This window comes from Carica papaya, chromosome 5 (assembly GCF_054855325.1).
Source record: "Carica papaya isolate Zhongbai chromosome 5, ASM5485532v1, whole genome shotgun sequence".
Lineage (NCBI taxonomy): Eukaryota > Viridiplantae > Streptophyta > Magnoliopsida > Brassicales > Caricaceae > Carica > Carica papaya.
In genome coordinates this window covers 18388672-18403492 of record NC_142313.1, presented here as the reverse complement: position 1 = coordinate 18403492, position 14821 = coordinate 18388672, and the positions used below count along the sequence as shown (strand labels likewise).

The following is a 14821-nucleotide window of genomic DNA, read 5'->3' as shown; positions in this document are numbered from 1 at the left end:
GAAAAGCAAAAGTCTAGATACAATAAAGGAAGACAACTAGATCTAATGTATCTAAGTCAAAATTTGTTCTAAATTTGTGAGCCAATTATCTATCTAATAAAATCCAAATTTGATTGAGTTTCTCCATGAAAATTGTAGGCCCAAATGTGTAGATAAGTTTAGGCTTTTGAATCACTTAATTTGGATATCAGAAGCCCAAGTTATGGCCCATCCAAGCAAACTGGTTCAATTTCATATTGGGCTAGTGTAACTTCCACTTGAGTTAATGTGACCAAGTTTTGATTTATGTTATTCAGCCTAAGCCCAATACATGCTTCTTTGTTGCATTCTTGAATTTTGTCAATGTCATTCCACAAGCCTTGAATCATCCTGTTTAATGCGTTCTTAAATTTCTTCAACCTCACTATTGTAGTCAGACCATTAGGTAGCTGAATTGGATCTATGTTCTTGTATACTGCCTTATTTGCATCATTTCTTCCCTCCTCAAGATGATTTGTCCACGAATCTCCAACATCTACATCAAAAGGAGAAAAATCAACCACATTAAAAGTAGCACTCACATTATACTCACTAGAAAGATCCAACTTGTAGGCATTTTCATTGATCTTCTCAAGGACTTGAAATGGTCCATCACCTCTAGGATGCAATTTTGATTTTCGTTGAGTAGAAAACCTTTCTCTGCGCATGTGTACCCAAACCCAATCACCAGGTTCAAATATCACTCGCCTCCTTCCCTTGTTTAATTGGCTTGCGATTTTTTAATTTGTCTTCTCTATGTTCTTGCGCACATCTTCATGTAGCTTTTTCACCAAATCTGCCTTTTTCTTTTTATCTAAACTAGTTCTTTCATTACATGGTAAATGAACTAAATCCAAAGGAGTTAAAGGATTAAAACCATAAACAACTTATAATGGTGAATAACCAGTAGTAGAATGTATAACTCTATTATATGCGGACTCAACAAATGGAATGCACTCTTCCCAATTCTTTAAATTCTTTTGGACAATAGCACGCAACAAAGTTCTTAGAGTTCTATTCACAACTTTAGTTTGACCATCAGTTTGTGGATGATAAGTAGTAGAAAACAATAACCTAGTTCTTAATTTACTCCACAAAACTTTCTAAAAATGACTTAGAAACTTTGCATCCCTATCACTTACAATTGTTTTTGGAATGCCATGTAAACATACTACTTTCCTAAAGAACATATTTGCAATGTTAGTGGCATCATTAGTTTTATTACAAGGTATGAAATGTGACATCTTTAAAAACCTATCACCACTATAAAAATTGAATATTTTCCTTTCCTTGATCTAGGCAAACCCAAAACAAAATCCATTGAAATATCGATCCAAGGTTCACTAGAAACAGGTAAAGGTGTATACAATTCTTGATTCAAAACTTTAGATTTTGCTTGTTTGCACACAACATATCTATCATAAATTCTTTGCACATCCTTCCTCATTTTAGGCCAATAGAAATGTTCCTTTAAAGTATCTAAAGTTTTTTAAATACCAAAATATCCCATTAAACCTCCCCCATGAGATTCTTTAACAAGCAACATTCACATAGAACAAATAGGTATGCACAACTTATTCTCTTTAAATAAAAACTCATCCATTCTATAGAGCTTACCAAATGGCACTTTCTCACATGCCTTAAAAATGTTAGAAAAATCATAATCATTTTCGTAAAGAGATTTAACATGTTCTAAACCAAGCATTCAAGCACCTAAAGCATTGAGTAAAGTATACCTTCTTGAAAATGCATATGCCATAACATTCTCTTTGCCTTGCTTATACTTAATCATATAAGGAAATGTTTCAATGAACTCAATCCATTTAGTATGCCTCTTATTCAACTTACCTTGCCCCTTTAAGAATCTTAATGATTAATGATTAGTATGAATGACAAATTTTTTGGGCCTTAGGTAATGCTACCAATTCTCCTAAGCTCGAACCAAAGCATAAAGTTCCTTATCATAGGTAGAATAGTTCAAAGAAGCACCATGAAGCTTTTCACTAAAGTAGGCAATTAGTCTTTTTTCTTGCATAAGAACAACCCCAACACCAACATCTGAAGCATCACACTCAATTTCGAAAGTATTAACAAAGTTAGACAAAGCAAGAATAGGTGTCAAACAAAGCTTATCTTTTAACACATTAATTGCCCGCTCTTGATCCTTACCCCACTTGAAAATATAATTCTTTTTTATTACTTCTCTAAGTGGTGCAGTAATGGTATTAAAGTATTTAACAAATCGCCTTTAAAAACTAGCCAAACCAAGAAAACTTTTTACCTCACTTACCGATTTAGGAATAGGCCAGCTCTTAATAGCACTTACCTTCTCTTCATCAACTTCAACACCTTGCTTATTCACAAAAGAACCTAAAAACACAATTCGATCTAAATAAAAAGAACACTTCTTGAAATTAGCATACAACTTTTCTTTTATCAAGGTAACTAAAACATTTCTCACTTTATGTTTATTCAAATCTGTAGAATACACAAGGATATCATCAAAGTACACAACAACAAATTTTCCAATGAAATCCTTCAAAACATGATTCATAAGTCTCATGAAAGTACTTGGTGCATTAGTTAAACCGAAAGGCATAACCAACCATTCATATAGTTCATATTTTGCTTTGAAAGCAGTTTTCCATTCATCGTCCTCTTTCATTCAAATTTGATGATAACCACTTTTCAAATCAATTTTGCTTAAAACAGTAGAGCCAAATTCATCAAGCATATCATCTAACCATGAATAAGATGACGATACTTTACGGTAATGTTATTAATCGCACGACAATCAACACACATAAGCCAAGAACCATCTTTCTTAGGCACTAATAATATTTGAACAGCACATGGACTCATACTTTCTCTAATAAATCCCTTACCCAACAATTCCTCAACTTGCCTTAAAAGCTCCTTTGTCTCCTCAGGATTACTTCTATAGACTGGTTTATTTGGAATTGAGGCACTGGATATGAAATCAATTTGATGCTTAATACCTTCAATGGGTGGCAATCCATTAGGTATCTCCTCTAGAAAGACATTTTCATATTCCTGTAAAAGAGAAACAAACACACTAAGTAAAGAAACATTAAGGTCGTTAGTGTTTAGATAAAGTTCCTTGCATATAAGCACAAGTACGATTTTCCTTGAAAATGAAGCTTTCTTAATATAACTCTTTTTTGCATACAAGCTCACTTATTTCTTTTAACACTCATTTGAATTCTGCCCCTCTTTTGTTAAGCTCATTTTCTTTTTCACTTCATTATTTTTCCACTCTTTTCTTTTAAAAGCTCACTCTTGGATGTCTCACATTCACTCATTCTTTTTTCTTCACTCTTATTTTCTCTCTCACTTTGTATTCTTCTAAGCTCACCCTCATAAACTTCTTTTGGTGAAAGTGGTACAAGAGTAATTTTCTTTCCATATTTCTCAAGTGATTTGTGAAATCGTTATGCATAACCTTCGATCAAATTGCCAAGGGCGTCCCAATAAAAGATGACCAACATGCATAGGTGCTACATTGAATAATAATTCATCCTTATACTTACCTATTTTAAATGCCACAAGAACTTGCTTTGTCACCCTTATATCCCCGCAATCATTGAGCCACTTCAATTTGTAAGGATGTGGATGTTTTATAATAGACAGCCCCAACTTCTCAACAAAAAGAATACTAGCAACATTTATCACACTGCCACCATCAATTATCACATCACATAGGCGATCCTTCACAAGACATCTAGTATGAAACAAGTTCTCTCTTTGATCGCATTCATCTTGTTGTACTTGTATATTCAAAGATCTTCTTACTACAAGAACCCTTCCACTTTCTGCCATGGTAAATTCTTTATCTTCATCATCAATTGCATCTTCATAGGATGATATTTCTCTTCTATTATCTTCTTCACTAACTGAATAATACTCTCCATCAACCATAAACATAGTTCTTTAATTTGGATAGTCCTGCTTGAAATGACCTACACCTTGACACTTAAAACATTTAATATTTCTTGCATTAGTAGTAGAGTCAAGCTTACTCTTATCTTTATGAGAACCGAATGCTTTAGGAACCTCCTTTGATTTTGCCTTAGGCTTGCATGACAAAGCCTTATCACCTTTCCTCCAATTTAATTTGAATGTTGAAGTGTTGGAAGAAAAATAACTTGTGTTCCCTTTTCTCTTCAATTGCTTCTCAACCTTCAAAGCAAGGTGAAACAAATCTTCTAGCTCCATATAAGGCTGCAATTCGACCATATTAGAAATCTCATTATTCAAACCATTAAGAAATCTAACCACTTTAGCCTCACTATCTTCCTCAACATTTGCTGGCCACTTCCATTTCTTTGTAACACTCTTCAACACTCTTGGAACCTTGCGTAAGATTTTGAAGTCAATTGTACAACTCTCTATAGTAATAGCTTGGTACAAATCTTCTTCTCATGATGGACTTCAAACTCTCCATTCTTTAATAAGCCTTTCTCTATTTCTTCTTCACTTATTCTTTGTATCATCCCACCAAGTAATAGCATAATCTTCAAAAACAACAACGACAAGTTGTAGTTTCTTGGATTCAGTGTAGTTATTATAATCAAATACTAGTTCAATCTTCTTTTCCCAATCCAAATAAGTTTCAGGATCCATTCTTCTATGAAAGGATGAAATCTTCAATTTAACACCACCAAAGTTGCTATTATTGTTGTTTTTTGCTCTTGGTTGCACCTCCTCTTCTTCTTCATTATCACCACGTGATTCATTATCTTCAAAGTCATTGCTCTCTTGAACTCTATTTAGAAATCTCCTACCATGCATGGCTGGATTAGGAGCATTTGGTGGCTGCCCCCTTGTAATCAAAACTTCCAGCCTCTTCATTCGATCAATAATCTCACCATATCTTCTATCCATAGCTTTCATTAATTCTGTTAAGGCTTGGAACCTATCTATCTCATTTTGTGGATTATTTGTTTATCCACTCATCTTATATTAAGCTGCAAAACAAAGTTAGTAAAGCAAAAGAATAGTTCATCACTTCACTCCCTCACATGTTTCATTCAAATAATGGTATTACTCAATTTCACTCGTGTTTAAATTTTGGCTTTTCTCTAGATGAACTCACACTCAGCCTTTTACTATTATAATTCTCTTATTAAGATTCGTTGTAGAGAATCAAAGCTCATACAAACGTGCTTAATTACAACCAGGGATAGAATAAACCAAGATGGAATGAAATAAAAGATAATCTGAATGAAACTCAACCAAGGTAGATGGAAATGAAAGATAAACTCGAATTCTTAGAAATAAATATGACTTAAAAAAAATTTTAATCTAGGAAAACAAACTGAATTTTATTTTTAATTCCTTTTCGAATCCTCATTTTTTTGCCTCTTGACTTCTTTTTTTTTTACTTTTCTTTTCACATTTTTTTGTTTTTTTTTATTTTTTTATGTAACACAACATAAATAAACTTAAATGGACTAAGTTTTGGATGACAAACAGATCACAAGGAGATGGAGAACAACAAATGATTAAAAATAACAATAGAAAACAAGTTAAAACGAATAGAACAACAAAAGGACACTAAACTGATATGTTTGATGTTAAATAATAACAAATGGATATGGAGGATAAAAATGGAAACAAAGACTTGAAACAATGAAACATAAGTAAAGAGATGAAACACAATGGATATAACCTGATTTAGAGCCTAAGCTCTAATACAAAATTGATACAAACCAAGGGTATATTAAACCCGAGACCCAATATCTTTATGCTTAGAAGCAACCCCTTGGAAAGATAAATTAGATTTACCAAGTCCTTGACATAATTCAATTCGTGAAAGAGAACTTTAGAACAAATCTGTAACCCAAATTCAACCCTTGAAGAGAAATTTGGAATAAATTACTCACAAAGTAATTAGCTTACTCGTAGGAACCTTGATTCAAACAAACATCAGAACAAGAGAAAAAACTCTCTTAAGAAACCTTACAATAAGTAAATTCATATATCAACTTCTATTTACAAAAAAGAATATTACCTATTTATAGATGAAACAACCCTCCAACATAAGTTTTAAGACTTCTAAGAGTCACAACTTTTCATATTACTAAGTAAATATTTCTATTTAATAAGGAAAAATAAAAGTCTATATACAATAAATGGAGACAATTAGATCCAATGTATCTAAGTCAAAATTCATTCTGAAACTTGTGAGCCAATTATCTTTTTAATAAAATCCAAATTTGATTGGGTTTCTCTATGAAAGTTGTAGGCCCAAATGTGTAGATAAGTTTAGACTTTTGAATCAACTAATTTGGACATCAAAAGCCCAAGTTATGGCCCATCCAAGCAAACTGGTTCAATTTCATATTGGGCTAGTATAACTTCCACTTGAGCTAATGTGACCAAGTTTTGATGTATGTTATTCAGCCCAAGTTCAATACATGCTTCCTTGTTGTATTCTTGAATTTTGTCAATGTCATTCCACAAACCTTGAATCATTCCGTTTAATACATCCTTGAATTTCTTCAACCTCGCTCTTGTAATCGAACCATTAAGTATCTGAATTGGGTCCATGTTCTTGTATCCTGCCTTATTTGCATCAGACAACTTATGTTATCATAATAGAAATCTTCAGAGATTGTTATTGAGGATTGTTAGGTTTGTCTCAGAAATGATATATTAATTGAATTTTGGAGAGATTCAATATGCAGTTATGTTTAGTCAGTGTTGCACCTATTCTTAAGGGTGATAAATTAAGTAAAAGTCAGTGCCTAATAAATGACTTAGAAAGGAAATGGATGAAGAACATTACTTATGCATTTGTTGTGGGAAGTTTGATGTACGCTCAAACCTGTACTAGACCGGATATTAGCTATGTTGTTGGTATATTGGGAAGATATCAAAGTGATCTAGGAATTAAACACTGAAAAGCTACAAATAAGGTTATGAGATATCTTCAAGGGACAAAAGATTATATGCTCACATATAAAAGATCATAACAATTAGAGGTGATTGGATACTTGGACTTAGATTATGGTGGTTGTCATGATAGCTTAAAGTTTACTTCAAGTTTTGTCTTTATGCTAGTAAATGGGTCAATTTCGTGGAAGAATGTAAAGCAATCTATTACTGCCTCATCTACAATTGAGGCTAAGTTTATAGCATGTTTTAAAGCCTTAAGTTATGCTTTATGGTTGAGAAATTTCATTTCAGAACTTGGTGTTATTAAGTCTATTGCTAAGTCACTGAGAATATTTTGTGATAATATTGTAGTTGTTTTCTTCTCTAAGAATGACAAATATTCTAGTGAATCCAAGCACGTAAACTTAAAGTATTTAGCTATTGGAGAAAGAGTACAAAAACAACAAGTGTCGATTGAAAATATTAGTATCACACTTATAATTGTAGATCCATTGACTAATGGGCTACCTCTAAAGACATATGCAGAACATGTTGTAAGGTTAGGTATTTTTGAGTAATCCATAATATGACAATTGATATTTTAGTGGTTGAATCATTGACATTTTGTGCATTAAAGTTTATTTATGTTATTTTCTATTTTTAATCATGGGTGCACAATTTAATATTTAGTCAATAAGAAATGTCTTGACATGATAAATTATAGAGACTATTTTGACATTATGGACTGAATTAGTAAAGGTTATTAGTATGTAGTGCATAGAAGGAAATGTGACATTGAAGTCATGGGACCGCTATATTCACATTTATAATATAAGTTATTTCAATATTATGGTATAGTAATTTTGGGTTTGTTGGTTGATTTTATTGTAATCACATATCAAATTCATTTTACCAATAAATATATTTTAGTATAAAATGTATATATATTATAGTTTTCATAATCGGTTTTATGGGTCAAGTGAGAGAATGTTAATTTTAACAATTAAGTGGATGACCCACTAATCTAGTGTTTTATTTTCTCATCCACTTATAATGGTTGAAGTCAACTTAAAGGACACCCAAAATAATAGATAACCGTTATAAAGAAAAAGGTACCTTGATGGAGTGGGTAACCTTAAAATAAATTATAGAATTATTATATTTTATAGGTATTAATCTACAATAATAGAAACGGTTATCAACACATTTAAGTATCTTAAATGTGTTTTGGCCTCTCCTCTTATCTATAAAAGGAGCACAAATTCTCATTTCAGATATTTTCCATCAGCTAAAGTTACAAAGTTTTGTACATAATACTTAGATAGAGAGAAGAAATGAGTCAAAGAATTAAGATTTTTTTCAAGGGGTCTCTCAATCACGTTATGGCTGCATCATCTCAGAATGGTATGTAGCTCTAACTTTCTGTTGTCTTTCTTTTCTTAAGATGTGTTAAATTCAATAAAATATGACTTCAATGTAAAATTTTCTTACCAAAAAAACAACAAACTGATAATAAATTTGCCTATTCAGTTGTTGACCCTACACCAAATGAGGCTGCAACTTTTTCTTGGATATCTAAGAGAGAGACGAATTACCTGCTGCGAGATTCTCCAAGGAAGATGGATATGAAAAGAGCATTCTTTGGGATCAAGAGAGAGCAACTTCCTCTATTAATGAAGAAGCTTTTGGCCAAAGAAAGGGACAAAAACAAGGCTCCATATTACATTTGAAAAAGGAAAAAGAAAAAGGCTGACAGAAAAAATGAGGGAATAGTTTGTTGAGGATTTCTAGTTCTTAGGTATAATTTTCCAAATCTTCTATTCTTTTACTTTAATGATTGAGTTTTGTGCATGTAAATTTACATATGGTTTATAGATGCAATTAGTTGTCATCTCTCTATGAATAATTTTATGTGATTAAGCAGGCTTCCTACTAATTTCATTTCCCTTTATTGTTGTTAATTTTATGATGAAGGTAAATTAATTCTTAATATCAATGTCATGTCAAAATAAGAAAATTAGAAAGCTATGATTTGGCTTTATAAAGAGGGTCTATTGTTTGTAGTTATAATCTTTTCTCCTTTATTCCTTTAATGTTCTTTGGTGATTTGAATTGGGTTATCACATACTATTTTTTCTTTTACTTAATCTTGAATCAGCCTGGTAATAAAGTCAATGATGATTATATGTACTTCTTCTTTATTTCTAAATAATTGAATCTTGGTAAGAAAATTCATATAGGAAATGTTTGGTTTCATTTAGGAATTATATAGATTAAAACTTACCCACCTTTTACTTATATTTTAGTTCGTAAATTTGTTAGTAGCAAAGAGTGATTTGAATAGGATTTATCTTTGATGCATGAAGTTAATGAAATTTATTGATCTTACTTAGACTTTAAAAATGATGTTTGTTGTTTATAATGTTATTTATGTATAACACACTACTTTTCTATTAAAATTATTTGAGTTAGTGAAATTCCTTGGAATGGAATATTGGAAGTAAATGAAAGAGCAGAAATAATGGAAATACAAAGTAAGAGTTGATCCATATATTAAATACCATAAATATAGTGGTGAAACATCTTTCTGCTCATTGGGAAATGGAGGCTTGGAAGGAAGGATTATGTGGAAAGCTTGAGGAAAGGTCTTTGTAATTTTTTTTTCTTTATTTTTTTTGTTTTCGCCATTTGATGTGGTTTAGTTTCACCCGATGATAATTACTTTAACTAATGGATTATGTCGTAAATGATGTCACTAGCACATACACAACGTATATAGGATTTAAAATTCATTTTTGCATACAAATTACACTATTAATTAGTTTATATCACAAAATAGGTGCATCACACATTTTCACCTTATATTGTCCTTGAACCAAAAACTTCCGATATTAAAAAAATGAATTTTCTAAAGTTAGATCCTGGTTATAAAAAGATTGGTGGCATATGTCACTTATTTTGTGACAATGTTGACAACTCTATTCAGTGATGATACACGGTGATGCTCTAACAAGTATTTTAGTTATAAATTTACTAACAACTTTACTAATAGTGATAACTTTATTATTTGATTTATTGATTATTCTTATAGATTCTTTAATAGCTCATGTGAGTTGGTGAAATTTATCTTACATAATTTATTAATTAGTAAGTTTATTCACTGATGGATCCACTTTTATTGAAAAATTAGTTGGTGAATATAATAAAAAATAATTTATTAATTTTAATAAATATAAATATATTTAACAATAACTTTAAATAATGATATATTGAGATTAAAGGTTAATATAATAATTATAAATAATATTCAATACTTCAATATTTTATCAAATAAAAATCAAATGTATTTAACATGCATTTTCATCCATTGTATTATCATAAAAATATCATCCATTATATCATCAACTAGTTAGATTGACACCAGTGCTAAACATGGAAGCATTGAGTGGACTGTTACTAGAAATAGAGAGAGAACATCAAGGCTCTGGATGAGAGGCTTACCATGGTAAAAGATTTGAGAAGAATGTAGGTAAAGTTAAGGCAAATAAAGAGGTCTAAATTAAATAATGGAGAGGACACTACATTCGACCTTTATGGATAATGTCAGCTCAAAAATGAATCCATGATATCTTCTTCAATAGTTTAGGAGCTTTGATAAGGTGAAGATCTACTATATTTCTAGAAAACAAAGGAGAACTAGAAGGAATCTCTTTGACTTTGCTAGGTATCGAAAGCTCATTGAAGCGACAAGAATGATTAAGAGGCAAATGATTGTGATGTTTCATGGTGAGAGGTTAGTGGCGATATTTTTTAGGGAATATGAAGGTATGTCACTTAGTAGAATAATTAAGATGTTGTTTAATAATCAAAGACATGATATGGGAGGGAGAGAAGGAATGAAGGTAGCTTGATAAATAAGGAATATATGAAAAGGGAGAAATCTTACACTAATATCCTAAGATAAGTGATGCAGGACTCAAAACTCGTGGAGTCATGTATCAGTCTATGGAACAAGACTAGAGTGGCTTTTGAATATCAAACACTGAGGGATGGCTAGATAGCATTATGGTGATCAATAAATATAAGAGAGCCAATAAAGAGCTATTTAATACAGTTTTAAATGTCAAACATTAGCAAGGAGACATGTTACTAGTGATATATTACAACTCAGAGGTAAAGGGGAAGGCTACCAAGAGGTAAGTATGGGGATAGTACCACTTAAAATAATATGAAGTTGATTTAGAGAAATGAGACGACATGTATAAGGGTTTGCATTGCTTGCTAATGTGTCTCTCTTTTTGCTTGGACACAAAGATTTTTCATTATACTTGATAGACATATAAGTAGGTTGGTGGTAATTCACAAGTAGACTGATGTTGACGCGAGCTACGAAATAGTGAGTTTGTGTATTAAAGTGCTTTCGCTTAAGGAAATCCTAAAGTTAATATGGTTTTATGCTCGAGGCAAGGTATATAAAATCCAATTCTAGGAAGAGGACGAAATACACAATGAAGCTATACTTGTTAGGGTATCCCTTCAGGAGGCAATAATAACAAAAGCAGACAATGAGGTGATACGTGAGAAAAGGACAAGAAAGTTTCTTAAACAGACCTTAGTGATGGAAGAAGGCACTAACTGTTGTTTTTTTTTTTACAGGGGTCTACATATGTAGTTGGGAAGTGGTCACATGTTTTTTTAAAAAAATTTATTGTTAAGATAATCAATTATTTTGATTAACATTTAAATGGAGTTAGTGAGTTGTAAAAAAAAAAATACAACATTTTAAACTGAAAAACCTCAACCCACAAAGGGCTAACTAAAGTTTGTCAATACTTTCATGATTTTGTATGAATGATTTTGTTTAAACTATAAGAACAATGGAAGAGCTAATAATGACAATGTATTGTTTTTGTCTTGCTTGATGCATTAGAGGGGTATTAAGACATTGATTTTGCTTTCTTGTATTCATATCTATATATTATTAGCTTATCTTTAATTGTATAACTTTCTTAAAAAATATTATGTCCTAGGATGTGTTGTTATTATTTTGGTATTAAGTTTTGTTTTATCAATATAATAGATAGTAACTTTATTTCAAACAAATGGAATCCATACTAAGTTACATTTAGGGAAGCATTTTAGCAATAACAAGCTTTTTAGGAGAGGGATTGTGATTGAATGGCAATACCAAAATATTCAAGATCGGTGAAAAAGATGATTACTTTGTCAAACAGTAAGTCGTATATGGACACCACGATCATTTAAAAATCATCCTATTATGGTATCTAAATGATGTATCCATCTACTTCAGTATGTAATATGCCTTTAATCAAACATTTATTTCACTCTTTTAAAGTAGAGTAAATCCTAAGAATCTATTGAGTCGAAGTTACTACTAAATGAATTTACTTTAGAATTTTCAAGGGATAAAAATTATACAAATCAAGACAAGATATTATCAAATATGAAATGATAGACCAAGAGAAATGGGTGGCTCACTTTTAGGGGATTATTCTTTTTATGGAAGCAGATTTGACACACTCCTATTTCACCTAAGATAAAAACATCTTATTTGACAATTATGCAAAGACATTTTATATGTGGGAGTAAAATAAAGCAAAAAAGTGTTCAAATAGATAATTATTGTTTGATGTATGAAGAACCAAACAAGTCTAGTGAGCACATGTTTAAAATTGTGAACATACGAAGAGAGTGTGACAGAGAACTCTATTTTGAGGTAATATTTCTTGCGTTTTATCTTACACTTATGCCAGGTTCATGAGCTTTCTATTATGGAGATTAATAATACTATATATAATCTTTACAATTTTTTAATTAAAATATACAAGATGCATAGTTTAATTTAAATTTATTTTCTAATATAACTACTTAGTTATTGACTGATTGATAAGTATATAAAAATTAATTTAATATATATGTATATATATTTAGGTAAGTACATATCCCAAAACAGAATGAAAACAAAATAGCATTAAAAGTTGGCACATGATATTAAAAATCAAATAATTAAAAAAAGTAAGAAATATATAATTATTGATAAGCACGTTTTTTATATGTAAAAATATATAAATAATTACAAAAAGTAAAAGAGGCATCTTATCTCATATTAAATAAATAAATGTTTCCTTGAAATGGAAGAGGGTGGCATGTGATTATTATATATAATGCATTCGAAATAATACTAAAAAGTAAAACTTCTTGGGCTCTTTTATTTTTTTAATCTTATAAATTCTTCAATTGGATGGCAAATATTTTTAATATTTTTTAAGAGAACATGGGTTAAAGTTGTGAATTTTGTATTCTGAATGTCTTATTAAGAAATTATATTATAGTCAATTTGAATTATCATCTGATTAATAAATTTATAAATTTTTATTTAAAAAATTATAAAATTTTAAATATTAAGTGCAAAATTTATTTAGTTAATAAACTATTGTTCAATTTATAATGTCTTCATAAATAATGAGAATTTAATAAAACTGTATTTATATATGAATTTTCATTAAATAAATTATAAATTATTAAAAATTAAGTAAAAATTGTGTAATTAATAAATTTTTATTCAATTTATAAAGTCTTCACGAGTCATATGTGTTTAATAAAATATGATTTAGAAGTTAAAAATTGGATAAAATAATTAAAAAGTACATCTAAGAGTTTATAATTTGCATTTTCGAGATAAAGAGTTCTTCATAATTTTTAAACAATGATTTTTTTTTTTTTTTGGTTATAAAACATAAACCAAAATATATTTTATTTACAAGGCTAAAAAGCCAAAGAAAAAGAGTTAAAAGTTTTTGATTATTATTTTTTTAATTTTGACTTATTAATCTTGTGCTTATGAGCCAATTGAAGTAAAATATACATACATATATATATATATAAACATCTATAATTTATTTCTGAGTCAAACTAATTCATAACTAGTTTGACATTAAAAATATAATGGCAAACAAAAAGAAAATTAACGCAATTTAAAGTTCATTACTCGTGTGTATGTGTGTGTATATAGATATATAACAATGCTTGATGATATATATATATATATATTATTATTATTATTCAATTACAAAACACTCCATACAATGAAAAAAGATGTAATAGAATTCAATCCTACTGAGGAGTCAAAGAAATGGTTTTAATGAAGATGGATTAAATCTTGGTAAGTCTGTTAACACAATTAATTTCTTGAAGTTATATCTGCATAAAGATTAGTAAAAATATCAGTCATTTAACTAAATTTATTAAAAAAAAAAATAATAATAATGTTCAATTCTGTAAAAGAGCTTTTGGTATATATATATATATATATACGCGGTCTTGCACACATATTCTTTGGTCTTCCCCACTACATAATGTGGTGTACTTCAACGTTTGGATCTTCATAAATATTATATACATATGTATATGCTTGTAACGACTGATAATAATAACATGTGTTGTCAGTGCATGTGATATTGACGAGGAAGGACAACAGAAGAAGGCATATTTTAGGTTGTTTATATAGCAAGTGGGACTTAATTATATTCACGCTTTTCCATAAACAAACCAGGAGAAGACTACTCAAAAACTCTGTTAATATTTTATCCAAAAAGGAAATACCATAAAATATATACATAAATATATAAATATAATGAAACATTGCATTAGGAACACATGACTAAAATCAACAACTTCCTCAGATCCCACCACCTTATAGCCGGGAAGTTTCATTTTCACAATCTAAAATGGCAAAAGAACTCAACCCCATCTATACCCATATGTACACACCAACACACGCGTATCAGATACCACCACAGTACCTACTACAGTTAGAGCTTGTATTATATATATATATATATATAACCTCACTCTCATCAAGTCAACTTCAGAATTACAAGCA

At 30.0% G+C, this 14821-nt stretch overlaps 1 protein-coding gene across 1 annotated transcript; it reads right to left on the bottom strand.

Annotated features, from left to right (window-relative positions):
• Positions 1-200: 200 nt before the first annotated feature.
• On the bottom strand, positions 201-4923 carry LOC148253812 (uncharacterized). Its single transcript, XM_088220504.1, has 8 exons — positions 4517-4923; positions 4059-4384; positions 3592-3932; positions 2904-3072; positions 2309-2388; positions 1961-2191; positions 1755-1873; positions 201-678 (listed from the first exon to the last, which is right to left on the bottom strand). Exons 1-8 carry the CDS (start codon positions 4921-4923, stop codon positions 201-203), a joined length of 2151 nt encoding a protein of 716 aa, XP_088076630.1.
• Between the last annotated feature and the right edge of the window lie 9898 nt (positions 4924-14821).

What these genes read in the sequence shown, in the direction of transcription:
- LOC148253812 (XM_088220504.1), bottom strand. Translation starts at nt 4,923, where the DNA reads ATGGATAGAAGATATGGTGAGATTATTGATCGAATGAAGAGGCTGGAA. An exon ending in TGGGATGATACAAAGAATAA is followed by an intron (nt 4,385 to 4,516) that starts GTGAAGAAGAAA and finishes CAAGGTTCCAAG; the next exon opens with AGTGTTGAAGAGTGTTACAA. An exon ending in ATAAGGAACTTTATGCTTTG is followed by an intron (nt 1,874 to 1,960) that starts GTTCGAGCTTAG and finishes AGATTCTTAAAG; the next exon opens with GGGCAAGGTAAGTTGAATAA.